Source organism: Saprolegnia parasitica, assembly GCF_000151545.1.
Source record: "Saprolegnia parasitica CBS 223.65 unplaced genomic scaffold supercont2.163, whole genome shotgun sequence".
Taxonomy (NCBI): domain Eukaryota; phylum Oomycota; class Saprolegniomycetes; order Saprolegniales; family Saprolegniaceae; genus Saprolegnia; species Saprolegnia parasitica.
Genome location: NW_012156557.1, coordinates 23,220 through 47,346, shown reverse-complemented (window position 1 = coordinate 47,346; position 24,127 = coordinate 23,220). Strand labels below are relative to the sequence as shown.

Here is a 24,127-nt window from a genome sequence, read left to right as displayed (position 1 = left end):
ACTTCCTCTGGTAGCGAGCAGTAGTCATCTCCATCGCCAAGTCTTTTGGATCGTTTCGACGGCTAGCGATGGACACTTGCTCACGATGACCGTCGTCGTCGAGCGAGGTGTACAAGTTGTCTTAAAGACGCTAAAGTATGCTTGCGTGAGGGCAGGAGATGCCCGTTCGACACACTCAAAGAGACCGATCCAGTGTCGACGTGGGCTCCTGCATGCATGATGCACGTGATGTGTTCTGCGCTCCGTCGCCGTCTCAGGCGACTCCTTTCTGGTTGCACGCTCCACTTGCGACGACGATAACTGCCTCCCGTTCGTCTCCAAGTAAGCGGATCATCGGGACACACCGCGAGTTCTTTACAAGATGTCTGCAGATATCTAGCTCTGGCGCGGCGGCACGTAGCTGCCATTGTTGGCTTGCTGCGCCGCGGCCTGCTGGACGATCTACTCTCGGCGCGTAAGGCGCAATGGCAGGTTGGACACAAGGCATTACCTGCGTCGCGACCTCGGGCGACACGTGTGCGAACGCGTATGTGCCTGCTTGCGCTGCCAAGTGCGCGTTCTTGGCAAAGACTTGAGCCGCTTCCTACACGGTTCTTGTCGCAAGTGCAAGTCGATCGAAGAACGTACTTGCTCGCCGGCTGTGTACCCGACGGTCGGGTCCATGTCGGCGCGAAGGCTGCCGCTGCGAAAGGCCGGGTGCATGGTAATGACGATGAGGTTGAGCACCGCGTTGAGGCACATGAGAACGCCCGCGATCTTGGCCATGGCGTCGGCCATGCCAAAGTCCATAAAACCGACGCTACAACGCCTCATGAGTTCGTGGCGACTAGAGGCTCTGGAGCGTACAAGAAGATGAAGGCCGTGCGCCCGCGGTACGTAAAGAGAAAGCCAAACTGGCGGCGAATCGACGGCTCCATGGATGAGAACCGGCACTCGAACGCCAAGAGCAGCAGCGCAAAGATGCTACCAGAGGCGCATGCAGGTATGCACATCGTGGCAGGACAAACGTACATGACATAGACGGCGATGAGGAAGCTCGTAATGTTGAGCATTGCCAAGTCAAAGAGGCCAAAGAACCCGGCGAGCGCCTGGAAGAGCGCCAGCATGACGTTGAGGTAGCGCATGTACTAGCCGCAGCATGAGCGCTCGTCGGCCATAGCCGTCATCATCGTACCCGCAGCAGCGTGTGCGCGTCCCAGCTCATGAGGCTACGCGCGCATGAGCCTCGCCGCATGCCATGGCATGCTGCTACCTGCGCCAGAAGCCGACGGGCGTCGCGCAGACCGCCGGCTTGCGGTCCGCATCCATGGCGTCGTAGAGCGGCGCCTTGAGGTCCGCCTGGTCCATCGTCGCAAAAAGATATTTGGAAGCTGGAGCGAGAAACCTCTCATAACACATATCTTCGACCGAATATATTATGTTGGAGAGGTTCTCAAACCCCACCGCCGCCGCCGAGCCGCTCCGGTCGCCGAATCGAGTTGGAAAATGAAATCGCTCCAACGTGGCAGAGTGATAGAGGCCACTTTGGGGGTCCTGAAATGCTACTTTTCGTGGGCATGCGAGGCTTCCAACGGACATTATGCGTTGTCCAAGATGTACTGCGGCATATGCCACGTATAAAACAGCAAGGTGCCACATTTAGCGACAGCGACCCCGGAATCTGAGCGCTCGATTCCTGCAGTGGTGTTTTCAATGCGAAGCGAAATCATAATGGCTTCTACCGACAGGTAAGCTTAGTTTGTTTCTCATCTTCTACACTCGGTATACAAGAAACGAGTTCGAGTTGAGGGAGTAGAAAGGGTCGCTCGATGGATTTTACACTCGATAGCATTCCACGCGAAGACTTCATTTGCCATTTGCCATCCGACCTGCCTCGACCATCACCGCTTTCTACAGCCGCGCTGCGAGGACCGACCTGCCCTGGATCGACGGACGCCTATGCACTACCAACAGCTACGACTGTACTACCAAGAAACAACTGTAGCTCGACGCCTCGACCGCCCCACAGGCCACTCCCCACGTGGTTCTGGACGAACCCGTCCAGTGTTGGAACACCACCAGCGCTTGCGGCGATGAGCACAGAGACTGCAATGGATGAAATCATCCGAGCAGTCGAACGCGCTTTGCTGCGGCAGCGGTCGAGGTCGTGACGATAGGACTGACGCGCAGCTTTGAGCTGCCTTTCCGAGTGTCCACACTGCAGTACAATATCGTCAGTAATATAACCATGAGTTTCTTGTAGCAAGCGAGGACTAGGAGTGGTGGCCGGGTGAAGACACCAAGTCAATGCCAACGTGCGCTCTGTCACCCGTGGGTGGCAGCTCCTGGGCGTGGCCCTGCGCTTGGTAGCGGTGTCCAGCCGCAGTGAGGACATGCCACTTGGACCGGCTCGAGGTCTCGCTTGGCGCGTAGGATGTTGATCGCTTCGTCACGGAGCTTGGCCGAAAGCTCGACGAGTGTCCGGGACGGCGCGTGGGCCGCGCGCGCCGCCGCCTTGCGCTCAAGAAGCGCCTGCCTCTGCGCTTCATAGAAGCGCAGTCGCTCCTTCTTGGCCACGTTGGCGCGTACGCTGTGCTCCTACGCGATGTACAGGTTGGTTGCCATACACCTCGCTGCTCGTCAGGTACAGCGCTCGAATCGCGGAGCTGGCCCGCATTGCCGATGCGGTATGGCGACCGGCAGTCGCCGCAAAAGCCGTAGCTATCGAGGATCGCGTGCCACGGGCTCTCGGGAGACAGCACCTCGACACTGGGCAAGACGGACGCGCGCAGCCGCTGGAGCTTCCACTGCACAAGGGGCTGGCTTTGGACGCCCGTCAGCAGCTCGATGTACTTGGCATAAACATCAACCGCCACGACGACTCCCTACCATACGAGCTGCGGCGCAGTGTAGAGGCAGATTGCTCGGAACCTCGAGCGGCGTTGGCGGCGTCGACAGCTGAAGGCGCGAGCCCAAGCGGATCTACGCAGGCGATGCCATCGTCGTGATGCCTGGCCGCGAGCTGCCAAGTACCGTCACCGACGCCGTCGTGAGCCAGGGAACGTCGACTGGACGACTGCACACGGCGCAGTTTGCTGCCGTCGTCGGCGCGCTGCAGTACACGCACCGACCGTCGAGCAGCGGACGCTCCAGCAGCAGGAACGGACCGGCAAAGTGCTGCGCTTCCTCGGCCCCCGGCGCCATGCCGCTTCAAGATCTTAGTTTGTACTAGTATCGATTTAGGTTGATAGATTGATACTCCAGATGTGGACGGTTGATGTCGTTCGTGTTTGTTTAGATTACTACCTACGCCGTATCACGCAGAAATGTGAGTTGCTGCTGAAAGATTGATTTATTCGAGGTCGTGCTCGACTTCCTTGGCGGCGCCGGCCGACTTGGCCGCCTTCTTCTTCTTCGACTTCTTCTTGAGCGACGACGAGAGGATCGCGGCAATCTCGGGCGTGACCGTCTTCTCCGAGTTGATGCGCTCGAGCGGGAGGCTGAGGCCCGTGATCTTGGTCGTGCCGTTGGGCATGAGGAGCACCGTCGCCTTGAGGTGGGCGATGTGGTCGCCCTCGCGGCCCTCGAGGATCGGGAAGGGCGTGAGGAGGTCGTGCTTGACGCACTCGACGACACCCATGCGCGACTGCGACTCGTCCTCAAAGGCGCGAATCGTGAACGGAAGCGTCGGGAACTTCGAGTTGATCTCGCTAAAGACATAGCGCGACGCCTTCATCTTGAGGCGGTAGCTCTTGTCGACCTGGCGCTTGAAGACCGTCGTGCGGCGCTCCGAGGCGACGGCCTTGTCGAGGCCCGTCGTGAAGGCAACGTCGATGGCGTAGACTTCGTTGGCCTCGAACGTGACCTTGGCCGTCTTGGCCTCATGATCGTGCTTCTGGGCGATCGTCTTGCTGCCGTCAATGACGAAGCGCTTCATCTGGTGCATGAGCGTGCCGTGGAGGCTCTTGACGCCGTACGACTCGGCGAGCGCCTCGAGGGCATCCGTGACCTGGTGGTTCGTGTTGCCGGGCTTGATCAAGCGGGCGCAGAGCTCAAGCGCGTCCTGGGCGCACTTGAGCACATCGGCCTGCGAGCCAATGACGATGAGGTCGTCGCCCTCGGTGGCGGGCACAATGACGGTGTGCGCGACGACGGCGATGTAGCCGTCAATGTGGCAGCCCAAGTCGATCTTGACCCAGTCGCCGGCCTTGATCGTGGTCGTCTCGTTCGGGAGCGGCGAAAAGTGGCACACGACCTCGTTGACGCTCACGCACGTCGGGAAGGCAATGCCCTTCTCGACCTTCTTGGACTTGTAGACGGTCGCGGCGCGGGCCGTGATGATGGCATCGCCGAAGGCGCAGAGCTCGACGACGCTCTTGCCGGGCGCGAGCTGGCCGATGACGCCCTCGAGCGCCGACTGCGCGATCTCGGCGGCAAGGCGGTACTTGGTCACGACGTCCGTGTTGCTGCAGTCCTCGATGACCGGGGCGTCGGCCTTGATCTCGGCCGCATCGTGCTCGCTGATGTCACTCATCTTGGGGTTCGTACTGGAAGTGGGAATTTCGTCGACTGAAGCCAAGCCACTCGCTTCCCAAAGCTGCCAGCCACTCTTTTTTCTGGGGTCCCGGACCCGGTTGCTTTTGAATTCGCACAGTTTCACTTGGTATTTGTATACAACATTGAATTTGGGTATTTTTATTATGCATTTCCTCCGAGTATTTTTAGACGGCGGCCGTTTTGCACATGGCCACTGCAACGTATTTTAATAGCTTGGGATTTGTATGCCGAGCCATTTAAATCCGAGGCCAAAAGTTGGGTGTGCCCAGCGTCAACCGAATCGAACGCAGGTGCGCGATGAGCTGGCAGCACGAGAGCCCAGCGCGAATGATGATCGCGCCAAGTCTGCGGATGACTTGCAATGCCAGCAAGAACGCTGCATGCATCTTCCATTGGCCTCGCATCCGAGTCCCACGCATCCGAGTCCCACGAGCAACTTTGTCTAGCCGCCGACTCTGAACAGCCAAACAGCTTGAAACGCAGAGGGGACCTCTGAGCATGGAGGGCCTTTGTCCATTTTGTCGTGTCTTGATACACCAGTGACGGACAAGTGCGAACCAGTACAACTGCCGGGTAGTAGCACCGACGCCGACAACAAGCAAGTCGAAAAGACACGATCCCGCCGAGTATCGAACCCAGTGCTGATGGTAGCATGTGCATCAGCGTGCTGGTGTGTTAATTTAATGACAATATCGACCAGAAGACTATTAATAACGTTCGCACGTCGAACCAACTCCACCGCGCAACCACATCGACCACTGGACACTTTGCTCGTTTTATTGTATTGCATACAAATATGCATAGAATGGGGCGTCGACGGAAATATAATTCTCGTGGCCAATCAAACCAACATCGTCACGCAGGACGCGCGCCATGAACTCCATGAACAGTCTCGTGTCAGCGTGCGAGGCCATCTTGGAGCAGCCCAGAGCACCGCCGTTGTATATCTGCACGGGCACCCAAGGCATCTCACCGCTGCCGGTCGTAAGCTTGGAGGGACTTCCGGACGCGTTGTCGTGGCCTGTATCGCGTACCCAGCACGGCCAGCTCAGCGCGCAGTACGGCAAGGCCAGTGTCGTGCCCGCCGCCGACATCCACATCGCCAATCAGAGCGCGTTGGAAGAAGCCCTTGTCCAAAATGTCGTGCACAAGCTTCTGTTGACGCTCGGTATTCGCGCCTCGAACGTCGGCGCCGTCTTGTCGCACCTCTGCATGGACGCCGTCGGGTCCATTGACGGCCTCCGGGCCTCCACAGGCTGCATTGCCGATGCGTTCGGGACACTGATCGTGCTGCTGCCGTCCGACCACACGGGTGGCGTCCTCACGTTCCAGCGCCACGAGCACGCAATCACGCTGCCGCAGAACGCGGCCGAGCGACCGAGAGGGTTCGACGGTGTCTGTATCAACACCACGATCAAGTCGACGCCCATCACGTCCGGACGCCGCCTTGCACTCGTTTTCGACTTAACAGGGGTCCACGAACCAGAGCGAGGGCCGTCGCGACTGCCGCTGAACCGAACCGGTGCGGCCGCCAAGGTGGCGGTCCTCGCCGCGCGCCTGCTGCCAGAGTGCCACCGCATCGCGTGCAGCCTCGCGTACCTCTGCCCGGCGCCAAGCGACGTTGGCGATCCTTACGCAGACTCTTTGTTTCCGCGCCTGCGACCTCGGCACAAGCACCTCGTCAACATTCTCGTGGCCTCGGATGCCTTTGACATCGCCGTCGTTCGGTTCTTGACGAAATCGGCACGCTACGACAGGTGGTCCGACTGTCAGCGATAGTGCGGCTCTCATATCCGGCGACTAGCGAGCCCGACGACCCTAGCAGCGGCGAGGACAGAGCCGACGTCGACAACCACGTCGCCGCGTTCGAGTTCCATCCGTCGTGCAACGTGCCGGATTTGGTAGCCAAGCGGCTCGTCGGCGTCTCAGCCCACACCTTCCTCTGCGAGAGCGGCCATGATGAGCTCGTGCCCGTCAGTGCTCCCTCGGAGATGGCGCTGCTCTTCTGGCCCAAGCGATTCCGAGCCGGCATCGTCGGTATGAAGACCTCCATGGCCCTCCTTCGCGAGGCTGTCTTGTTTCGCCGGACGATGCACCCGCTGGGGCTCTCGAGTGCCCGGGAACTCGTCTTTGGGACCATGGCTATCTTCCACTCCATCGCCTCTCTCGCCTTTAGCGACGAGCGGGCTGGTACCGCGCGCGACGGCCATGCAGCCGCCATGGGCGACGTGCTCTGCGCCTCCAACGACGACGAAGTCGCTGCGTACTTTCTCAGCGCCGCGCTCTCCGTCTCGCCGACAGGAGTGCATTGCCGCCGCATCGCGCTCACCGACGCCGTCGTCTGCGTCCGCACATGTGTGACGAAATTTGGCTGGCAACCGCTCTCGTCTGCGATCCGAGGCCTCTTGCGGCGCTGGCTCCGCAGCTCAACGCAGCGGAGCCACGTCTTAGGCTTGGTGTCGCACCTCGCCGGTCTCTCCAACGGTGCCAAGCCCGACAAGTTGTCGCTGTATGCGCTGCTTCGACGGTGGGCACCGTCCTGGAGCAGCTATGGCCACAAGCGGATGTCGACTTGCGCGGAGTGCTAGTGGCGCTCGCGGCCGTGTGCCGAGAGGCGTACGTCCGTGGCGGCTTGCTGCTGCCCGTGCCAGGCATGCGTGACGGCGACCTCGTCGACATCCCGTTCGACCCCCGGCACTGCGCCGACTGCAACGAGGTGTGGCACTTCCTCAGCGACGGAACGCGACTCCGACTGACGTTCGATCGTCGCGCGTGCTTGCGAGTGCGCGCGGTCGCGGCCGCCCACCCGACGCGACTGCGCTACGCGAAGCAGACGGCGCACAAAAGGAGTTTACGCAAAGTGCAGCAACCGGGGCGCATCCGGATCGCCCACGCGGCGTTGGCCAAGCGGCGCCATGTGAACGCGACGACAAGCTATCGCCAACTCGAGGCTTTTCGGTGGCCCACGCCCGGAAACCATAGAGAGCGCAGCTTCGACATCCGCTTCAACCGACCCGTAACGAGGCTGCGCATCCGTCTACGATACCCATGAGGTCGTTCTATCGGGTCATGCTCTCAAGAGATTGTGCTCCAAATGAATTGACGTTCAATGTGTCCTCTTCATACTACCTAGTCCCAGCGGTCCACGAGTCAAAACCGGAATACCGGCGTTTCTGTTACGCTGACGAACTAAAACCATTTTCTTTCATGCAGTTGTTGGCCCACAGCGTGAACCAAGCGATCGCAGCGTACGAAGCGGCGATCGATAGCATCGAGCCATCCACCAAGTACATCTACAAAAGCAACTCAGGGCTTGGCATCGCGCCTTTGCTTCGCGTCGACGGCGTCGACCTGCCGCGGCCGCTGACCTCGGCCGATGTGACTCGACTCGCCGCCTTGGCCAAGGACAGGGGCCGGATTCCCGCCGCGAAGCTCGAGTTTCTCAACGAGGCCGAGTGGATGGGCGCGATGCGAAAGACCATTCTGCGCCCCGCCGAAGTGGCACTGGCCATCACCACGATGGACGTCGACGTCGTCCTCTCGCACCTCTGCGTTGACGCAACTGGCGACGCTAACGCGCTTCGGCCCGTTCCCGACGACGTGCCGGGGTCGTTTGGCTTGCTGCTTCTCCTCTTGCCGCACCACCACGCTGGTGGCGCATTGACGTTTGCCCACAACGGTCTCTCGAAGAGCTTCAAGACGCACCTGTCGTCCTATGAAGTGGCGGCCACGTATCACGGCACATCGATCTCATCGGCGCCCATTGCATCGGGCAGCCGGTTGGCGCTCGTTTTTCACTTGGTTGGGCGAGGCCTCCGCGGCCGCGGCCGCCCTCCCGTCGTCGCTCTCGATCGATCGCGCATTCTATCCGATCTGACTGCGATTGCGAAGGCGCCGTTCCCGCGCTGCCAGCGCATTGCATACCGCGTTCGCACCGTCTCCAAAAACAAAGCCTTTGCGTTCGAGAACCTCACGCGCGCAGAGAGAGCGCTGGTCGACCACCTCGTCGCCTCCCATAGCTTTGACGTGGCGTTGATCCGCTTCAAAACAAGCCGCAACGACCGGAAAGAGCACCGCAACCGCGTCGCCTCTGCCGTGCCCCACCCCGCGTGTCAAATGCCCCCCAGCGTAATCGACGGTCTTCTTGGGAAGGGAGCCCATGCGTTCATCAAGGACCCGACCCCGCTCGAAGAGGTATCCTATCACGTCTCGATTCATTGCCCCCCGACAGCGCTCTTGTTTTGGCCCAAGCGATTCCGCGCCGGCATTGCTGGCATCCCAGCGGCGCTGCGCTCGTTCGAAGCGGGGGAAACGCTGCTGGGCGCCCCGAGTGCTCGCGATCTTGCGCTGAGTATCATTGCCATCTTCAAGCTCGTACCGTTAAGGTACTCACACGAGGTGGTGCCGACGGGACCCGACATACGCGGCTTTTGCAGCGTCTTGGTCGCCCTGGGTGAGGTCGACCTCGCGTCGCTCTTCCTGTCGGACGCCGTCTTTGTCTCGGACGATGCGTCGATTGAAGACGTCGCGCCTGGGATTGCATCGTGTTTGCGCGCGTTTGGCTGGCCGGCGCTCCAGCCAGCGATGCTCAGCCTCGTCCAGCGGTGGAGTAGCCACTGGAAACAATCAGGACCGACCTGCCAACTGCTCGCAAGTCTCGCTGGGATCACAGAGCCCAAGGCTGCCGTCTGCCCTCCGCTGCGCCAGCCCTTCGTCTTCGAGTGCATCAAAGCGCTCTGGGACGCGATGCCCAGTTCTCACCACCGGTACAACAGCAACGCGCTCAACGAGTATCGCCTCCTCCTCGACGCGTACGTGGACGACGACGAGACGAAGCACTGGCTGCGTCCAAAGCTTCCGGTCTCGCTGCGCCGTCACGTCGACGCCTTTCTCTACAAGCGCCGCCATGGCACGTGCACCTTGCTCGAGGCCAACACTCGCGTCGGCGTCCTGCGCCGACTCAAGAGCCACTGTGTCTCGCTCGTTCTCGCGCTCCAAAGCCACCCGACGCTGCCGTCTGCACCGCGCTACCAGGAGGCCATTCTCGCGGACATGGCTTTGGCACTCGCCACGCGCGTACCGCTGGCAAAGTACGAACGTCTGCGCCCGGTCGAGTGCGGCAGTCTCTTGCAGATTCTACTCTCGACCCGGCCGTGCGACGCCGCCCTCCTCGACGACCTCGCCGCGCTCAGTGGCGAGTATACCGTGGGGGGTATCCTATGGTTTCTCAAGCAGCAGCAAGGATCCCCGCTCGACTCGACCTTGCGCGCCGTCTTGTCTCGCTTTCTTGCTTCGCGGGCGCAGATGCTCCTGCAAGCTACGCTTCCGAAAGCGAAAGCCACCGTCGACTTGATCGTCGCGCTGGGGCTGCTTGCACCGGGCGAGGATGTGATGGCGTTTGTACAGGCGTGGCGAGCCGTCGCCAACAACGACGAGGTCTACGCAGTGATTGCTCGGCTCCAAACCAATTGCGACTGCCCCGACGTGCTGCTGTACCTCGTGCACGTGTGCCGGGCCGCCATACTTCAGAACGGGTCGCTGGATCCGGTCCCGCCCCTGCCCGACTGCTATGTATTTGGCAATGTTGCGCTGGACCCTGCGCACTGCGATTGCTGCATGGCGTTCGACGAGTTTCTAAGCGATGGGACCACAGCGGCGACGACGATGTGGGGCCGCATCTGCCGCCGCGTCCTCTCGCTGCTCAAAGCGAAAACGAACCGGCTGGAGAAGCGGGACGACGACGGGTGCACACGGATTCACAAGGTGTTGCCTCGAGGCTACCCGACGCCAGCGGACCTGAAGCGGCATGTGGAGAAGCTGGCACACTTCCAGCAAAGCACCGAGCGCCTGGCAATGTTGAATGCACTGGAATCCGAGCTCCCGGGCGCGCCGGACGAGGTCCAGGACGACGAGATACCACCGCGCAAGCGTCCGCGCCGCGACGCAACCATGTAGTAGCACGAGGAGTAGCCAAGGCCCAACGGAACCGCGTCAGAACTCACAATGGCGAGCCGCGTAGGCATGTTCTAACCTCCAAACCTCCAACCCTCCAAATTCAAAGGGTTACGAGGCGGACGAGGTGCGAAAGTACGTACCAAGTGTCTTGTACCCTGCCGACATCACTTGCAGGGATACACTGATGCGGAGGAAATCGTTTAACCCTCCGAGGACGGAGTGGCCGATGATCGGCCGACTGAAAAGATAAGTCGAAAAAGTATATGAACAAGTACATAAGATTCGGGTTAGATTAGGTGGTCTACATTTGCATCTTGGCAAAGTACTGTACCAAGCACAAGTTGTTGTGGAGGAGGCGCTGGAGGTGCTCCCACCCTTCCTGCTGGATCGCGTGCACCTCAGCCACGTGCGCAAGGAGGTCCGCGTCCGTCACCAGAATGTCTTCGTGGACCTTGAGGAACCGGTTGAGGTACACCTGGACGACCTGGAACTCTTGCCGGCCCTCGAGCATCTCGAGCATGCAGTCGAGGAAGAGCTTCAGGTGGCCCTTGCCCTCGACGTCAAAGTCGCCCATGCAGAGCGTGCTCAGCTCCACGTCCACGCCCGACGCCGAGAGACCCTGCAGGTACGCGACCACGAGCGCAAACTGACCCTTCCCGCCGAGCTGCGGCGCCGTCGCCGCGCCCTGCAGCAAGAGCGACGCGAGCTTGGAGCGCGACGTCGTGAGACCCGTCGACTTGCCGATGCGAGACGTCGGCGCCGCGACCTCGTCGTCGTCGTCGTCATCGCCCCACGCCACGTCGTCGCCATCGCCCCAGCCTTCCATGACCACGTCCTCTTCCGGCTTCTTGGCCTCTTCCGGCTTCTTGGCTTGCGGCTTGGTCTTCTTGGCATCGACGGCTTCGAACGTCGGGTGCACATCGTCCTTGCGCACGGTCGGGAGGAAGAACGGTGCCTTCTCGGGCGCCTTGGGCGCTTCCACGGGCTTGTTGCGGGCCTTGATGAGCTCGAGCTGGAAGAGCGACTGCCACATGGCCTTGGGCGCCGTCGAGAGGCGCACAAACGAGCTGGTTGTGGCATCCAACGGCGAAACGTACGCCGGCGCCTCCGCTGCGACTTCATGGACCTCGTTGGCGGCAATCACGACCTGCGTCTCCAGCGGCACGTCGACCTCGCTGAGCGGCACGGGCATGCCCATGAGGACGGGCGACGACGGCTCCGAGTCGACAAAGACGGTCTCAAAGTAGGCGCGGTTGGCCCAGAGGAAGAGCCCGAGCTGGCCGACGTGGGTCGTCGCGATGAACTCGCCCGTCGGCGACATGGTCACGCTCGTGACGGCGTGCTTGAACTTGACAAAGTCGATGCACTTGCCGGTCGGGAGGTCCCAGACGCGCACTGAGCCGTCCGAGGACGACGAGAGAAGCCAGCGCGCGTCCGGCGAGAAGCATACGTCCGTGATCCAGTGCGTGTGGCCGTGGAAACGACGGACGAGCTTGCGCGTCGTGATGTCGATGACGCGCAAGACAAAGTCGTCGCACGCCGCCACGATCAAGTTGTTGTCCTTGTGCAGCGCGAGGTGTGTGATCGGTGACCCGAGGTCCATGCTCGCGATGCACGCGTGCGTGTAAAAGTCCCAAAACTTGAGCGAATGGTCCATGCTGCTCGAGATCACAAGCACGTTCCGGGCATCGACAACGACGCCGGTGACCGACCCGCTGTGCTTGTCGGCCATCGAGTTGTCGGGCGCGGATTTGTACGACGCACCGGGCATCGTCAGCGCGCGGATGAGCTTGGCCTTGGGCGTCGCGGCCGTCGGGAACGACCCGCGCTTCTCGCCCGACTGCAAGTTGTACTTGAAGATGGCGCCGCCGACCGACCCGACGAGCGCAAAGTTGCCGCACGAACTGATCGCGACGGCGGTCGCCTTGGAGTCGAGGCGCCGCTGGTGCTCGATCGAGCCCGGCGTCGTATGGCCCTCGACCTGCTGCAGCACCTTCTTGCCCATGGCCTTGCGCTCGAGCGTCCAGACATACGCTGGCACCTCGGATTCGTGGCACGTGACCACGTTGCTCCAGTCCTTCTCGCGCGTCTCCATGGCCGCGAACTGCAGAATCGGCGGCAACTTGCGCTCGTCCGAGCTGTGGAGGCGCTGCTTCTTGTGCAGCGGGCCTTGCGAGAGCTCGGTGCTTTGCTGCTCGCGCGCCGTGTGGAAGAGCCGGAACGCGCGGTCCTGGCCCGCCGAGAGGATCTGGCACACGGTACCGTCCGTCTTTTGGACGACGTCGTTGCCGTAGTACCGGATCTTGGTCGGCGGCGCCTTGTGGCCGGAGCGCGACTTGAGAAGGCGGCCCCGCGCCTCGAGCTCGTCGAAAATCCAAATCTTGAGCGCATTGTCGCCGGCCGACGTCAGCAAGAGCGGCTCGTTGGGGAAGAAGACGGTCGACGCGATCGGCGCTTCGTGGGCGCCGAGGATCGTCGACTCCAAGCGCTGCGTCTCGAGGTTCCAGAGGAGCACCGAGCCCGAGGTCGTGCCCGAGGCCAGCCACGGCGCCTTGTCGTCGGCGCGGAACGAGAGGCTCGTGACGCGGCCTTCCTTGCTTTGCGAGAATGTCATGAGCGTCGTGTCGAACTTGAGGTTGTGCAGCAGGATGCGGCCGTCTGCGAGGCCAATCGCGACGACGTCGACGGCCGGACTCTGCGCCATGGCCGTCACTTCCGAGCCCCAGCCCTTGAAGGCAAAGACGCACTTGAGCGTATGGACGTTCCAGAGCTGCAGCGCGCCCTGCGTCGAGCCGACAAGCACCTTGTTGAGGTACGTCGACGGGTGCAAGAGGAACGTGGGCGTGAACGCGGCCTCAAACGTGATGGTCTCGAGCAGCTCGAGGTCCCTGCCATGTACCGCATGAGTCGCTCTCCTAGAGCTAGACGATAGGGACGTACGTGGTCGACCAGATGCGCATCGTGTTGTCTTCGGCGATCGAGAAGAGAACGTCGCCGACCGCGAGCAGCTGCAGGATCGGCGCCTGGTGCCCAGAGAGCACGTGCGTCTCGGTGATGCGGCTGAAGACGTGGATGTTGCGGCCCACCGCGGCGAACGTCCGGTTGTGCTTCAAGACGGTCTGCAGCGCCCGGATCTTCTTGGGCAGCGGCGACGAGACCGCGACCGGCGTCAGCTTCTCCGTGTCGTAGACCTGGAAGCTCTTGCCGGTCGCGACGGTGATGAAGCCCGTGCGCGAGAGCACGACCGGCACGTCGGAGGCGACGACGCCCAAGGCGCGGAAGCTCTGGAGGACGCGGCTCTGCGTGAACACACTCGTCATCTCAATCTAAGATATCGATGATTGGTCTCTATGGCAAGAGGTGCAAACCAGCCACCAACCGCAGCCCAGCACCCGCTCAAGTGCGCTTTCATACAAATCCCCTGTGCTTTTTTCAAATCGCACTTTATTGGGGCCAAGCACTTGACCGGACGACTCGAATTTGGCGCTAAAACCACCACCTCCGGTACGGCGTCAAGCTTATCTTGTATACGACGCTAAGAGGTATCCAATCAATACTGGATACTAGACTCCATTTATTGTCTCGGCTGCAAGCTCGCGGCAGCAAGGGCGGCGTCGGCGAAGTCAGACCCCGCTGCTGTCTACTGGTACGGTGCTTGACTGGCGTTGTTTCCATTATGCATTCAGAACTGGTATCGCAGGATACGTCGCGACTAAGATCTAAGCGTGATGCGCTAGTATGCGGGCAAGCCAAAGGCGGCCGGGTCAAACGCCTCCATGCTGTCGAGGACGATCGCGCACTGCGCGACGAGGGCCGGGTCGCGTTCCAAGTTGGCATCCGGGATCCACACGACCTGCATCTTGGCGTTGAGGCCGGCTTGGACACCCGACGGCGCGTCTTCAAACACGAGGCAGGTCGCGTTCTTGTCGGCGTCGAGCGTGCACCCGAGCGCTGTCGCCGCATGCAGGAAGAGGTCGGGCGCCGGCTTGCCATGCTTCACCTGCGGATCGTCGCCGCAGATGATGTGCCCGTCGAAGAGTGCAAAGAGCTCTTGGTTGCGGCTCGACTTGAGCTCGAACGCGCTGCGGTGCGAGGACGTGGCGACGCAGATCGGGATGCCATGGGCTTTCAGGTGCTTTAGCAGCTTCAGTACGCCCGGCAGCGGCTTGCAGAACGGAAACTTGGCCGCGTGCAACGCGTTGCGTTCGGCCAAGTACGCCTCGGGCGTCAAGTCGATGCCGTAGCTGGCAATGAGGATCTTGGCGGCGTCGTACTCCTTCTGGCCCATCATCCGCGCCTTGACGTCCCACGTAAACTGCTTTCCAAAGCGGCTCAAGATCTCGCTCGTCACCTCCGTGTACACGCGCTCCGTGTCCAGGAGGAGGCCATCCATGTCGAAGAGCACATACTGCACCGCCATCGTCGTTCTTGCACGCCTGTCTTTTGAACGATGCATGTCCGGTTACAACAGCCGTATCCGGTAAAATCGGCACACGATGCCGAATGTTATCCAAGTGCAATGTGACAACACCGCCAACTAATAGTAGCCGAACCAGTCTCCGTCAAGCCGTAGGAATGAGCTTACCTAGTAACGAGCTTCATCTGCTCGTCCTTGCGAAAGCGATACGCGTCACAACGCTTGTACTACACGAATTAAATAGGCCACCGTCTCTTAAGTCGCGTGGCGCCGTTGCCAGTGCCGGACACGGACGCCGCCTCTCTGCTCGGTCGTGAACCAGTTGCCTTGGACATCCACCGTGCTTTTCGGCAAGTCGCTGAGCTCCAAGGACGCGAGCATCGGGAGGATTGGCGGGAGAAGAGCTTCGTCTGTGGGGGGGAAGAGCACGAGGCCGCCAAGCGTATCGATGGCCTGGGCGCACGCCTGGATCTGTCTCTCGAGGCGGCGCGCCTGCTTCGTCGACCGGCCGTTCGCAGACGACTGCATGCGTGCGCAGAGCTTTTCAAAGTCCATTTGAAGCAGCTCGCGGCGCGAGGCAAAGTGCTTGATCGACGACGACGACGTCACGGACCGCTGGCGACGGCGCGTGCGGGGCGCCGACACGGGCTCGGGCACAAACTGCGTCGTCTCAACCTTGACCTTGGGCGACAGCGGCGAGTAGTCGGGCTGGAGACGTCGCAGCAGCGCTTGCTTCTTCTCGGCAAACGTCGGACTCGTGACCGGACTCGCAAAAATGTCTTCGCGGACCCGGTTCAAATTCTTCTTGGGTACGAGCGCGGTGGCTGGTGCTGCGAGCACGGACGGTGTCGGGGCTGATGGCGGCGTCGGCTCGGACACGGGCGCGATCACGACACTAGTCTCTGCGTCCAGCACCACACCCTTGGGTTTCTTGCTCTTTTTCCGGGGCTTCAGGGGACGGGTGCTCTCGTCGGCCGCCGGCGGCAGCTGCGGCGTCTTGCCCTCCTCTCCCAGCGCCTCGTCCCGCCGCTTCTTGGTCGTCTTGGGCTTTGCCTCGCTGGCGTCGGCGGCGGTTGTCGCGGCCTTTTTCGATTTCTTTTGCATCGCAGGCCTCTCTGCGTCTGGAAACCCCGCCGACTTGGAGGTCCTCGACCGCGTCGACGAGAGCGCCGACTCGTACGACGCGTGGGACAAGGTTGAGACCTCCGAGAGGTCGTCGCCGTCGTACGTCACGTCGCTGACCGAGACGCGCGGGTCCTTGAGGTGCTGCTTCTTATGCCTCGAGATCTTCTTCTTGGTCTTCTTGAGCATATCGTCGAGCTTGGCTTGGCGCTGGTACTTTTTTCGCTGCTCGTCCTGGAGCCGTCGCTGGAGAAACGCGCGGCCGTAGTAGTCGCCTGCGGCGGCGTCCACGAGGAGCTCCCGCCAGAGTTCGTACTGCGTCTTGGCGTCAAACTCGAGGCTGATGACCTTGGCGTGCACCACCAGCTGGATCGACGGACTCGCGAGCGAGGCCGCCGCCCGCGCTTGGCTGCGCGGTGAGAGCACGACGCCGTTCCCGGCCGCCGAGTCGTACGCGACGAGAACGTTCTCGAGGTCCAGCATGCGCACGCGGGCTTCGAGGAGGCGGCAGTTGCCGTCCGTGAAGAAGAGGAGGTCCCCGGACGTTAGAAACACAATGTAATAGCGCACATACGGCGACTCCTTGCTCTGGCCGTGCTCGAGCTGCACGATGGACCAGTCCTCGGCCACGATCATCGACCGCGGAACGTTGGCGCCCAGCGCGCGCTCGAACGACGCCTTGGCGTCGGCCGCTTCAAAGACCAGCATGTGGACCAGCGCCGGCGTCACGAGCGCGACGGGCAGCTGCAGCGTCGTGTCGTCGCCCGCCGCCGAGTACGATGGCAGCGCCGCGATGCCCACGACGTCGTGGAGGTGGATGCAGCCTTTCGACGTGTGCTTGGGACGCTCGTCCGTGAAGTAGTAGAGGCGGTCGCGGTCGAGGCGACAGAAGCGGCGCTTGTAGCCGCGCTTGAGCAGCCCGTTCTAGCCGCGCACGTGAGACACCGTGGCAGAGGCGTCGTCTCTACCTTGTAGATGTGCAGCCATCCGCTCCACGTCGGGTTCTTGACCCGCTTGCCCTTCTCGTCCACGGCCTTGGCCAGCGACTGCCCCATCGCCGCCTCCGATTGTGATGAAGAAAGGCGTAACACGTGCCAAAACTACTGACCGGCTAGATGTGGCATGTGCCGAAATATACAAAACGCGCAGTCGAGCATGTACCGCGGCAGCAGCAACAACAACAGCAACGCGAAGATCCCGTGCCGCTTCTACAAGCAGGGCACGTGCCGCAACGGCAACAACTGCCGCTTCGCCCACGACAACGGCGTACGTACGTGGCACCCGCTACACTGCGCTCACCTCCTTGTAGGGCGGGAGCTCGAACGCTTACAGCCATCGGTCCAACCCAAGCGCCAGCCCGTTTGGCCACAACAGCAACAACAACAACAACAACAGCAGAAGCCCGTTTGGTCAGTCTAGCAGCAGCAACAGCAGTACCAGCCCGTTTGCCCGTTTGCCAAGCCATCGACGAGCCCCTTTGGCGGCGGCGGCAACCCCTTTGGAGGCGGCGCGCCAGCGAACAATCCGTTTGGCGGCGGCGCGTCCTCCTCTCCGTTTGGCACCACGACGTCGACCTTTGGCGGCGCGGCGTCATCGGGCGCTGGCTTTGGGCAATCGCCCTTTGGCGGCGCGCCGGCAGCATCGCCTTTTGGCAGTGCTCCCGCATCGTCGCCGTCGCCATTTGGGGGCAGTGGTGCGACGTTTGGCGCACCCTCGGCCATGGGCGCATCGACCTCGCCCTTCGCCTCCACCGCCAGCTCCTTTGGCCAGACAAGCTCCTTTGGATCGACGGCGTCCAGTCCCTTTGCCGCGCCACCGGCCAACGCGCCGACGTCCAGTCCGTTTGGGCAAGGCAGTGCGGCGTCCTCGAGCCCCTTTGGCCAGCCGTCGGCGCCAGCGAGTCCATTTGCGCAGCCACCTCCGAGCTCCGCGAGTCCGTTCAGCCCGCCGGCACCGTCGCCCTTTGGCCAAGCGTCCGGTGGTAGTCCGTTCGGCCAGTCCAGTCCGTTCAACCAAGCCGCCCCCGCTCAACCAAGCCGCCCCCGCAGCGAACAGCCCGTTTGGGACACCCAGCACAACCTTTGGTCAAGCACCACCACCTGTCAACAGCCCGTTCGGCCAGCCGCCAAGCAGCTCTCCGTTCGGCCAGCCATCGTCGAACTCTGGCTTTGGCCAGTCGTTTGGCGCGAACCAATCGAGCGCCGGGAAACCCGCCAACACGATCCCCGACTTGCCCGAGGTGGCGGCGAAAAAAGCCACGCGGGTCAAAGTCCATGGTACACGAGCCAGCTCCTTTCTTATGTTCATCGGATTTGGGCGTAGACACGTCGGACGTGGCGTGGGCCAAGACGCAGTTCGAGGCGCCTGCATTCGTGTACGGCAGCGTCCCGGTTGTCGCGCCGCCCCGCGAGCTCTGTTAGGAGACGTATACTACTACATTACGGTCCGAACGACTCGGTACATAATTATTAACTCGTACAGGCTAGCTCTCGTCCAGAATGTCCTTCATAATGTCCTCGTCAATGTCGTCTATTACTAACCTAGTGCAAGATGGTCGTTGACCCAGGTACATCGATGTACGTACCTATCGTTGGCGCGGACCGGCGGCGACGACCGTGCTCGCATCGGCTCTGTGCTTTGCGGGCTCCGCACCTCGACGGCTTTGAGAGGCGGCCGGTTCATTTCAAAGTCGTCGTTGAAGAACTCATCCGTGACGTCGTCGAGGTCCAGGTCGCTTTGGACGTGTGGCAGTGGGACCTACAAGAAATCGTTTCCTCCATGAAAAGCGCCATGTTCGTACGGGACTGCGGGTGGACGACTGCGGTGTCGAGACTGGCACGGGGGGTACCTGCGCGTCGTCGGCCTGCACAGGGTGGGGTACCTCGATTGCCGGCATCTTCTCGATCGTCTTGAGTCCTTTTAGGTCAATGGGGGCCAGCACACGCGTCGAGAGATGCCGAATCGGCGGCTCCGCGTCGGCCTCGATCGCGGCGCACGACTTGACGCCGGACTTGCGCTTCATCTTGGCCAACGGCGATTCCTTCGTCAGCCTTGTCTGGTTTCGCGGTCTTGACCGGCTTCGCGGCCTTGTCTGGTTTCGCGGCCTTGTCTGGTTTGGGGGTCTTGTCTGGTTTGGGGGCCTTGTCTGGTTTGGGGCCTTTCCTAATTTCTTGTGGGCGTCTGGTCTCGAGAGGGCGTCTGGCGACTCGTCAATCAGGAGGGTCTCGTGGTGGTGGTGGTGGTTGGGATGGTGGTTGTGGGGCGGCTGCTTCTTGCTCGGTTTCTTCGTCTTCTCGTCGTCCTCGGAGCTCTCGTTCGAGCTAAACTCCAACTCGGTCGGGTCGCCCTCCTTCGCCGACTTCTGCGCCAGCTTCTTGGCTGGCTTTTTGTGGCGCTTGTGCCGCGTCGTGATCTGGTTTGTCGCCGCAGCCGACTCGACGAGGCGCGTTGTCGATGCCGCCAAAGGCCGTTGATCTGGTTTGGCCAAGGTGTGCTCCGAGCTCGTAACGTCGGCCACGTCAAAGGGCACGACGTCGTTCTCCTTGGTCGACGACAGCGGCTTGGCCGCCTTGTTGCCCATCCGTGCAAAGAGTGCGCGCAGAGGTTACTTGAGTCTAAATTAAGAAAAAGGGCCGTCCAAAGACGGATAAGTTATGGTTTCTATGCTACTGCTCTACCTAGATTGCTAATGCGACGACTGCAACGCGGCGGCCTTGAGAAAGTGCAGCGTCTGTGCTTCGACGAGGTCGACGTCGGGCGTGTCGAAGCGCTCGCAGAGCTTGACGAGGTTCAAAAGATAGTGCTCAAGCTCGCCGCACATGCCCTTGATGACGAGCATCTCGGTTTTCTTGAAGAGCGGCTCCTTTGGGCACGGCAGCGACGAGAGCGCCTTGGTGAATTCGGTGCAGTGTTGCTTGGCGATCGAGAGTAGTTGCGCGTGCAGCTGCAGAATGTCGTCCATGGCGGTCTGCGAGACCCACACTTCGTCGGCGACGCGGACCTTGATGTGGTAGAGCACTTGGAGGCTCGAGAGGAAGAGGCCTTGCCGCTTCACGACGCTCGTGCCCCGAACGCAGCAGCGCAGCGACTGCTTCTCGGACGACGACAGCGAGGACCGCAAGAGAGGAAGCATCGACGACGAGGTGAAGAATATTAGAGTGTGCACATACTAATACCCGTCACATAATTCGCACGAGATGTGGCACTCGTCTTGGTTGGCCCGCGCTCAATCCGCGCGCTTTCGAGACGCGAGAATGCATATTTCCGAATTTATTGTACTTGATATTGGTATGCATTTCACGTTGCATAGATAAAAACAGCTTTCAATTGCATATTTTTGAGGTCGATGTGGGCTGTCGCAGGCGCTGGAAGTAACACGACTTGCCGATGTGGCATCTGCACCGTGACCACACACGTGTGGGTGAGATGCCAGCTACACCGTGGTCGTGGGATGCGGCGCTGGTCGAAGGATTGTGTGGCCATTGCAGCGACTCTACTAGCAACGACTCTACTAGCAGCGTGCCCGGTAGTATCTTCAAGTGCTGCTTGGGCTCTGGTCGAGACATGGCACTGACGTCACTCCGGACCGACACCGCTCACGCCAGAGTTACCGCCGGTGCAATCCATCCCACCGGCATACCGTGTAGTACAGTGTACTTTAGAGCTACGGTAAGGTCGACGAGCTACTAGGGTTGAGGACACGTGGAACACGACCGTTGCTGTACGACGAGGAGATGGGAGATCAATCAATGCATGGCCTCGGTGGGGCCATACATTTGCGAGATGTGAGCAAATGGAGTAGTACAACAGGCGTTGCATTGACTACCGGTACCAACAAGGTGTGCGCTACTAGTACTATTATAGGACTTCAATCAGCTCGCGGCTCATACGCTGCTCTCGTTGAACGTGATGAGCTCGGGCGTGGTTTCGACGAGCGAGTCGGGGAGGTTGTCGGCGCCGAGGAGTGGTCGGAATTCGCGGTAAATCGCTTGGACAAAGGCTTCAATGTTGTCCGAGTAGCACGTGAGCAGCATCTCGAGAAGCGACGCGACGCCGCAATTGCCGTCGTCGCTGGATGGCGACGGCGGTGTCCCCGGCACGTGGATCGCGGGCACGTAGACCTTGCGGTACATTTTGCAGCGCGCTTGGGTCTCGCTGAGGTACTCACTTGTGATGAACAAGGTCTCCCGGGACCGCAGCACGCCGCGCTCCGGCGGTGACGTCTCGTCGTCATACATCGAGTTGATAACGAACGCAACTTGGTTCGGAAAGGTGTAGCCCTTGACCGCAAACTCGGCGTGGATCTCGGGCAAGCCCAGCATGGTTGTGACGCGGCGGAAGAGTTGGCCCGTGCCTTCAAACACCTCGATCGGCTCGACGTAGCCGTTGGCCGTGCGCCGGGGCTCGCGCACCGATGCCACCCGCTCGAGCGCCTTTCCCAGCAGCTTGTACGGCGCGTTGACAACCATGCTCACCGAGACGTCGAGGGCGACGTGGCAGCCGTCGTTGCGCACGACAATCTGCTTCCACGTGTCGGCCGCGTCGAGCAGTCCGTGCTTCCTGAAGACGTCGTGGAGCTGGCTCACTTGCGCGTCCATGAGTTCGGTAAACTGCGCGAGGCGGCGGTTGGGCTCTTTCGAGAGAAGCGCCATGGGGCCTTCAATGCCGGGCATGAGCGGCCAGCTGGTCAGCGTCGGACGCTCGGACAAGACGCCTTGGAGGTCGGCGAGGATCGCAAGCTGCTGCTGAAGCACGTTCTTGAGCTTTGTGTTTTCGATCATCGACTCTTGGCGCTCGAGCGCTTGCCGCCGGGCAAAGCCTTCCCACACCGACTTGCTCGTGCGGTGGCGCTTGGCCTTCTCGAGGCTCTCGATGCGCTCGGTGAGTTCTTGTCGCTTTCGGGTCAGGAAGGCCATCTCGTCGTTGTAGCGCGTCTTGGCTCGGTCGTGGCGCAGTTTGCGGTCGCTCGGGGGCTTGCCGCCGCTGCTGGCCGGCGACGTCGGCTTGGGCTCGTAGGCCGGGCACGGCGCCGGGTTGAGGAGCGAGTGCAGTGAAAGCACGGTGTTCATTCTGCGCCGATTATTGCGTAATGCGCTTCCAATTAGAACTCCTTTCGTCGCTCCTTGGACAGAGCCAAAGGACCCACGCTCTGCGGGGTACCACGAGGGTCGTTTGGACCATCAATGGTGGCTAGGCTTTGTACGCGTTCAATGAGTTACTATACCCCACCGGATGATGATACTTCTTGGGAAAGTAACCCGTGGAGCCCGTTGAAAGCGTTGATTTCGGTAGCACCCCACGAACGGGTGAAAGAACCTTGCCGGCGTGTTTACCCATGTGTTTACCCACAAGCTTATCGTCGACGCACCCATAGTCGCTGCGAAGCCGCTTGCGACGCCACGTTTCCGTGCGCGTCCAACGCCTCCTCGCGTCGCACCGGCGCACCTCGAGAATCTCTACTGTGCAGCGTTGTTGGGCCCTGCTCCGTCGAGGATTCTGTCATGACGTCGTCGGACATCGCTGCAGTCATACCACTTCGTCGTCCATTGTAGTATGAACAATCAATGCAGGGATTGTATGCCAGCGGTAAAAAAGAACCAGGACGTGATGGTTGACGACGAGGTCCCTCTAACGTTGACGCGATGCTTTGTCGGTCCGAGGAGCCAAGAGAAAGGGCGGCCATTACGCACGGTTGTGGTCAGCGCAGGATGCAATCTGCGCGCTGCGCCGGCGCCGTCGTGGAGCCGAGATGACCAAGTATGCGGTGAACTCGACCAAGTATGCGGAGCCGCCGCTGACAGATCGGGCGAACCGTACACTCGCTTGGAGACGCGAGATCCAGCGCGATGAGGTGATCATCATTGATAATTATGGTTGAAGGTAATCAAGTCGCCTTGGGACTCGACGAGATCGCGCGGCGACCGCAGCACCCGGTGCAGCGCTTTCGTCAGCACCTCGATCGAGTCGCCGTAGCAGGCGAGGAGCTTCTCGACCATGTCGCCGCCCGCCGTCTCATCGAGCGGGATGTGCACGTGCCGGAACGACTTCCAGCGGGCGTCGCCGCCTTCGCTGGACTCGACCGTCGTAAAGATGACGTCGCGGACGACCACCGTGTCGGGAGGCAGCGGAAAGAGTGCGTCTTGGCCGATCGCTTGCTGCACAAAGGCGAACCCTCCGTCGACACAGCGAAAGCTCTTGGTCGCAAGGTGCGTGTGGATCGCGCGCTGCTCTGGCACCGTGTACACGCGCTCGAGCAAGTGCGTCGTCGCGTCAAACGACTCGAGCAGCTAATCGTAGTACACGGTTGGGACATGCACAGCGAATGAGCATAGCGCGCACCTGCACGGTGCCGTTGCTGACGACGCGGCGCTGGGTCGGCGCAAAGACTTCGCAGAGCGCGTCGCCGACGGCGTCGAGAGACGCGTGCACGAGGAGGTTGTACGAGATCTCGAGCACGAGCTCGTGGCGGCCCTGCCGCACGACGATCTGCTTCCACGTGTCGAGGGACGATGCGAGCCCGTGTTTTGGTACGTCGCCGGCAGCTGCGCAAACTGCTGGTCCAAGACGGCGTGGACCGTTGCCCGGCGCGCGCTCGGCTCCTCCACGAGGCTCACGACAGCATTCGGGTCCGATAGCTCCTACACAGCGCGTCAGGGCCGTGGACGTTTGGGCGCATTTCGTACGAGAAGGTCGTGCCGGTCCTGCGCTAGCACGCCTTGGAGGCGCTGGAGCAGCCCCATATGCGCTTCGATCTGGTGCTTGAGCTTTGCGTTTTCACGCAGCGCTTCCTGGTGCTCGATGACCTGGCGGCGCGCAAAGCCTTCCCAGACCGACTGCGACTTGCGCGGGCCGGCGCGCGCCTTGGTGAGCGTCTCGAGTTGCTCCGAGAGCTCGGCCAGCTTGGCGCGAAGGGATGCGACCTCGTCCTCGTAGCGCTGCTTGGCGCGCTCGTGGCGCAGCTTGCGGTCCGAGGCCGCGACGTCCGGGTTGAGAAGGCCCGCAATCTTGCCTTGTCTTGGCATGGCTAAAATTGTATACTCCGGAGTAATGCAAACTGATCCGGCTCTCTCTGCCAGTCACGCAGCTGGCCTGATACAG

General features: G+C 61.3%; 12 protein-coding genes across 12 annotated transcripts; 2 read left to right on the top strand and 10 right to left on the bottom strand.

Moving 5' to 3' along the window:
• Window positions 1–333: 333 nt before the first annotated feature.
• SPRG_15434 (hypothetical protein) lies at window positions 334–1,361 on the bottom strand. Its single transcript, XM_012354480.1, has 7 exons — window positions 1,253–1,361; window positions 1,175–1,208; window positions 1,012–1,127; window positions 847–963; window positions 628–799; window positions 491–583; window positions 334–441 (listed from the first exon to the last, which is right to left on the bottom strand). Exons 1-7 carry the CDS (start codon window positions 1,345–1,347, stop codon window positions 376–378), a joined length of 693 nt encoding a protein of 230 aa, XP_012209870.1. The 5' UTR covers window positions 1,348–1,361; the 3' UTR covers window positions 334–375.
• Window positions 1,362–2,192: 831 nt separating this feature from the next.
• On the bottom strand, window positions 2,193–3,201 carry SPRG_15433 (hypothetical protein). The gene is made up of 4 exons (XM_012354479.1): window positions 3,013–3,201; window positions 2,911–2,961; window positions 2,628–2,864; window positions 2,193–2,577 (listed from the first exon to the last, which is right to left on the bottom strand). Exons 1-4 carry the CDS (start codon window positions 3,181–3,183, stop codon window positions 2,305–2,307), a joined length of 732 nt encoding a protein of 243 aa, XP_012209869.1. The 5' UTR covers window positions 3,184–3,201; the 3' UTR covers window positions 2,193–2,304.
• Window positions 3,202–3,244: 43 nt separating this feature from the next.
• Window positions 3,245–4,547, bottom strand: SPRG_15432 (DNA-binding protein). The gene has a single exon (XM_012354478.1). It carries the CDS (start codon window positions 4,511–4,513, stop codon window positions 3,332–3,334), a length of 1,182 nt encoding a protein of 393 aa, XP_012209868.1. The 5' UTR covers window positions 4,514–4,547; the 3' UTR covers window positions 3,245–3,331.
• Window positions 4,548–5,409: 862 nt separating this feature from the next.
• SPRG_15431 (hypothetical protein) lies at window positions 5,410–10,491 on the top strand (the record flags this gene model as incomplete). Its single annotated transcript, XM_012354477.1, has 5 exons — window positions 5,410–6,293; window positions 6,341–7,020; window positions 7,125–7,552; window positions 7,750–8,921; window positions 8,973–10,491. The coding sequence occupies 5 exons, from the start codon at window positions 5,410–5,412 to the stop codon at window positions 10,489–10,491; spliced, it is 4,683 nt and encodes a 1,560-aa protein (XP_012209867.1).
• Window positions 10,492–10,773: 282 nt separating this feature from the next.
• On the bottom strand, window positions 10,774–13,830 carry SPRG_15430 (hypothetical protein). The gene is made up of 2 exons (XM_012354476.1): window positions 13,432–13,830; window positions 10,774–13,379 (listed from the first exon to the last, which is right to left on the bottom strand). The coding sequence occupies exons 1-2, from the start codon at window positions 13,809–13,811 to the stop codon at window positions 10,793–10,795; spliced, it is 2,967 nt and encodes a 988-aa protein (XP_012209866.1). The 5' UTR covers window positions 13,812–13,830; the 3' UTR covers window positions 10,774–10,792.
• Window positions 13,831–14,134: 304 nt separating this feature from the next.
• On the bottom strand, window positions 14,135–14,911 carry SPRG_15429 (hypothetical protein; the record flags this gene model as incomplete). The annotated part of the gene is made up of 1 exon (XM_012354475.1): window positions 14,135–14,911. One exon carries the CDS (start codon window positions 14,909–14,911, stop codon window positions 14,225–14,227), a length of 687 nt encoding a protein of 228 aa, XP_012209865.1. The 3' UTR covers window positions 14,135–14,224.
• A 186-nt stretch (window positions 14,912–15,097) lies between these two features.
• On the bottom strand, window positions 15,098–17,124 carry SPRG_15428 (hypothetical protein). Its single transcript, XM_012354474.1, has 2 exons — window positions 16,999–17,124; window positions 15,098–16,954 (listed from the first exon to the last, which is right to left on the bottom strand). Exons 1-2 carry the CDS (start codon window positions 17,083–17,085, stop codon window positions 15,164–15,166), a joined length of 1,878 nt encoding a protein of 625 aa, XP_012209864.1. The 5' UTR covers window positions 17,086–17,124; the 3' UTR covers window positions 15,098–15,163.
• Window positions 17,125–17,185: 61 nt separating this feature from the next.
• SPRG_15427 (hypothetical protein) lies at window positions 17,186–18,450 on the top strand (the record flags this gene model as incomplete). Its single annotated transcript, XM_012354473.1, has 4 exons — window positions 17,186–17,296; window positions 17,450–18,032; window positions 18,079–18,306; window positions 18,353–18,450. The coding sequence occupies 4 exons, from the start codon at window positions 17,186–17,188 to the stop codon at window positions 18,448–18,450; spliced, it is 1,020 nt and encodes a 339-aa protein (XP_012209863.1).
• A 20-nt stretch (window positions 18,451–18,470) lies between these two features.
• On the bottom strand, window positions 18,471–19,632 carry SPRG_15426 (hypothetical protein). The gene is made up of 3 exons (XM_012354472.1): window positions 18,879–19,632; window positions 18,615–18,787; window positions 18,471–18,570 (listed from the first exon to the last, which is right to left on the bottom strand). Exons 1-3 carry the CDS (start codon window positions 19,608–19,610, stop codon window positions 18,513–18,515), a joined length of 963 nt encoding a protein of 320 aa, XP_012209862.1. The 5' UTR covers window positions 19,611–19,632; the 3' UTR covers window positions 18,471–18,512.
• Window positions 19,633–19,684: 52 nt separating this feature from the next.
• Window positions 19,685–20,183, bottom strand: SPRG_15425 (hypothetical protein). The gene has a single exon (XM_012354471.1). It carries the CDS (start codon window positions 20,160–20,162, stop codon window positions 19,716–19,718), a length of 447 nt encoding a protein of 148 aa, XP_012209861.1. The 5' UTR covers window positions 20,163–20,183; the 3' UTR covers window positions 19,685–19,715.
• Window positions 20,184–20,869: 686 nt separating this feature from the next.
• SPRG_15424 (hypothetical protein) lies at window positions 20,870–22,098 on the bottom strand (the record flags this gene model as incomplete). The annotated part of the gene is made up of 1 exon (XM_012354470.1): window positions 20,870–22,098. The coding sequence occupies one exon, from the start codon at window positions 22,096–22,098 to the stop codon at window positions 20,914–20,916; it is 1,185 nt and encodes a 394-aa protein (XP_012209860.1). The 3' UTR covers window positions 20,870–20,913.
• A 768-nt stretch (window positions 22,099–22,866) lies between these two features.
• SPRG_15423 (hypothetical protein) lies at window positions 22,867–24,073 on the bottom strand. The gene is made up of 3 exons (XM_012354469.1): window positions 23,713–24,073; window positions 23,369–23,667; window positions 22,867–23,316 (listed from the first exon to the last, which is right to left on the bottom strand). Exons 1-3 carry the CDS (start codon window positions 24,049–24,051, stop codon window positions 22,977–22,979), a joined length of 978 nt encoding a protein of 325 aa, XP_012209859.1. The 5' UTR covers window positions 24,052–24,073; the 3' UTR covers window positions 22,867–22,976.
• Between the last annotated feature and the right edge of the window lie 54 nt (window positions 24,074–24,127).

Bases quoted from the DNA above. Each gene is read 5' to 3' on its own strand.
- SPRG_15434 (XM_012354480.1), bottom strand. From the start codon at position 1,347: ATGGACCAGGCGGACCTCAAGGCGCCGCTCTACGACGCCATGGATGCG. The intron at 800-846 runs GTACGCTCCAGA...GAGGCGTTGTAG, and splicing joins CGCACGGCCTTCATCTTCTT to CGTCGGTTTTATGGACTTTG. The intron at 584-627 runs GTACGTTCTTCG...AGAACCGTGTAG, and splicing joins GGTACACAGCCGGCGAGCAA to GAAGCGGCTCAAGTCTTTGC.
- SPRG_15433 (XM_012354479.1), bottom strand. From the start codon at position 3,183: ATGGCGCCGGGGGCCGAGGAAGCGCAGCACTTTGCCGGTCCGTTCCTG. The intron at 2,962-3,012 runs GTACTTGGCAGC...TCGCCTGCGTAG, and splicing joins TCACGACGGCGTCGGTGACG to ATCCGCTTGGGCTCGCGCCT. The intron at 2,578-2,627 runs GTACCTGACGAG...TACATCGCGTAG, and splicing joins AGCTCCGCGATTCGAGCGCT to GAGCACAGCGTACGCGCCAA.
- SPRG_15432 (XM_012354478.1), bottom strand. From the start codon at position 4,513: ATGAGTGACATCAGCGAGCACGATGCGGCCGAGATCAAGGCCGACGCC.
- SPRG_15430 (XM_012354476.1), bottom strand. From the start codon at position 13,811: ATGACGAGTGTGTTCACGCAGAGCCGCGTCCTCCAGAGCTTCCGCGCC. The intron at 13,380-13,431 runs GTACGTCCCTAT...GGTACATGGCAG, and splicing joins ATGCGCATCTGGTCGACCAC to GGACCTCGAGCTGCTCGAGA.
- SPRG_15428 (XM_012354474.1), bottom strand. From the start codon at position 17,085: ATGGGGCAGTCGCTGGCCAAGGCCGTGGACGAGAAGGGCAAGCGGGTC. The intron at 16,955-16,998 runs GTAGAGACGACG...GTGCGCGGCTAG, and splicing joins GATGGCTGCACATCTACAAG to AACGGGCTGCTCAAGCGCGG.
- SPRG_15426 (XM_012354472.1), bottom strand. From the start codon at position 19,610: ATGGGCAACAAGGCGGCCAAGCCGCTGTCGTCGACCAAGGAGAACGAC. The intron at 18,788-18,878 runs GTACCCCCCGTG...GATTTCTTGTAG, and splicing joins TGCAGGCCGACGACGCGCAG to GTCCCACTGCCACACGTCCA. The intron at 18,571-18,614 runs GTACGTACATCG...ATCTTGCACTAG, and splicing joins CCGGTCCGCGCCAACGATAG to GTTAGTAATAGACGACATTG.
- SPRG_15425 (XM_012354471.1), bottom strand. From the start codon at position 20,162: ATGCTTCCTCTCTTGCGGTCCTCGCTGTCGTCGTCCGAGAAGCAGTCG.
- SPRG_15423 (XM_012354469.1), bottom strand. From the start codon at position 24,051: ATGCCAAGACAAGGCAAGATTGCGGGCCTTCTCAACCCGGACGTCGCG. The intron at 23,668-23,712 runs GTACGAAATGCG...CGCGCTGTGTAG, and splicing joins AGGACCGGCACGACCTTCTC to GAGCTATCGGACCCGAATGC. The intron at 23,317-23,368 runs GTGCGCGCTATG...TACTACGATTAG, and splicing joins TCAGCAACGGCACCGTGCAG to CTGCTCGAGTCGTTTGACGC.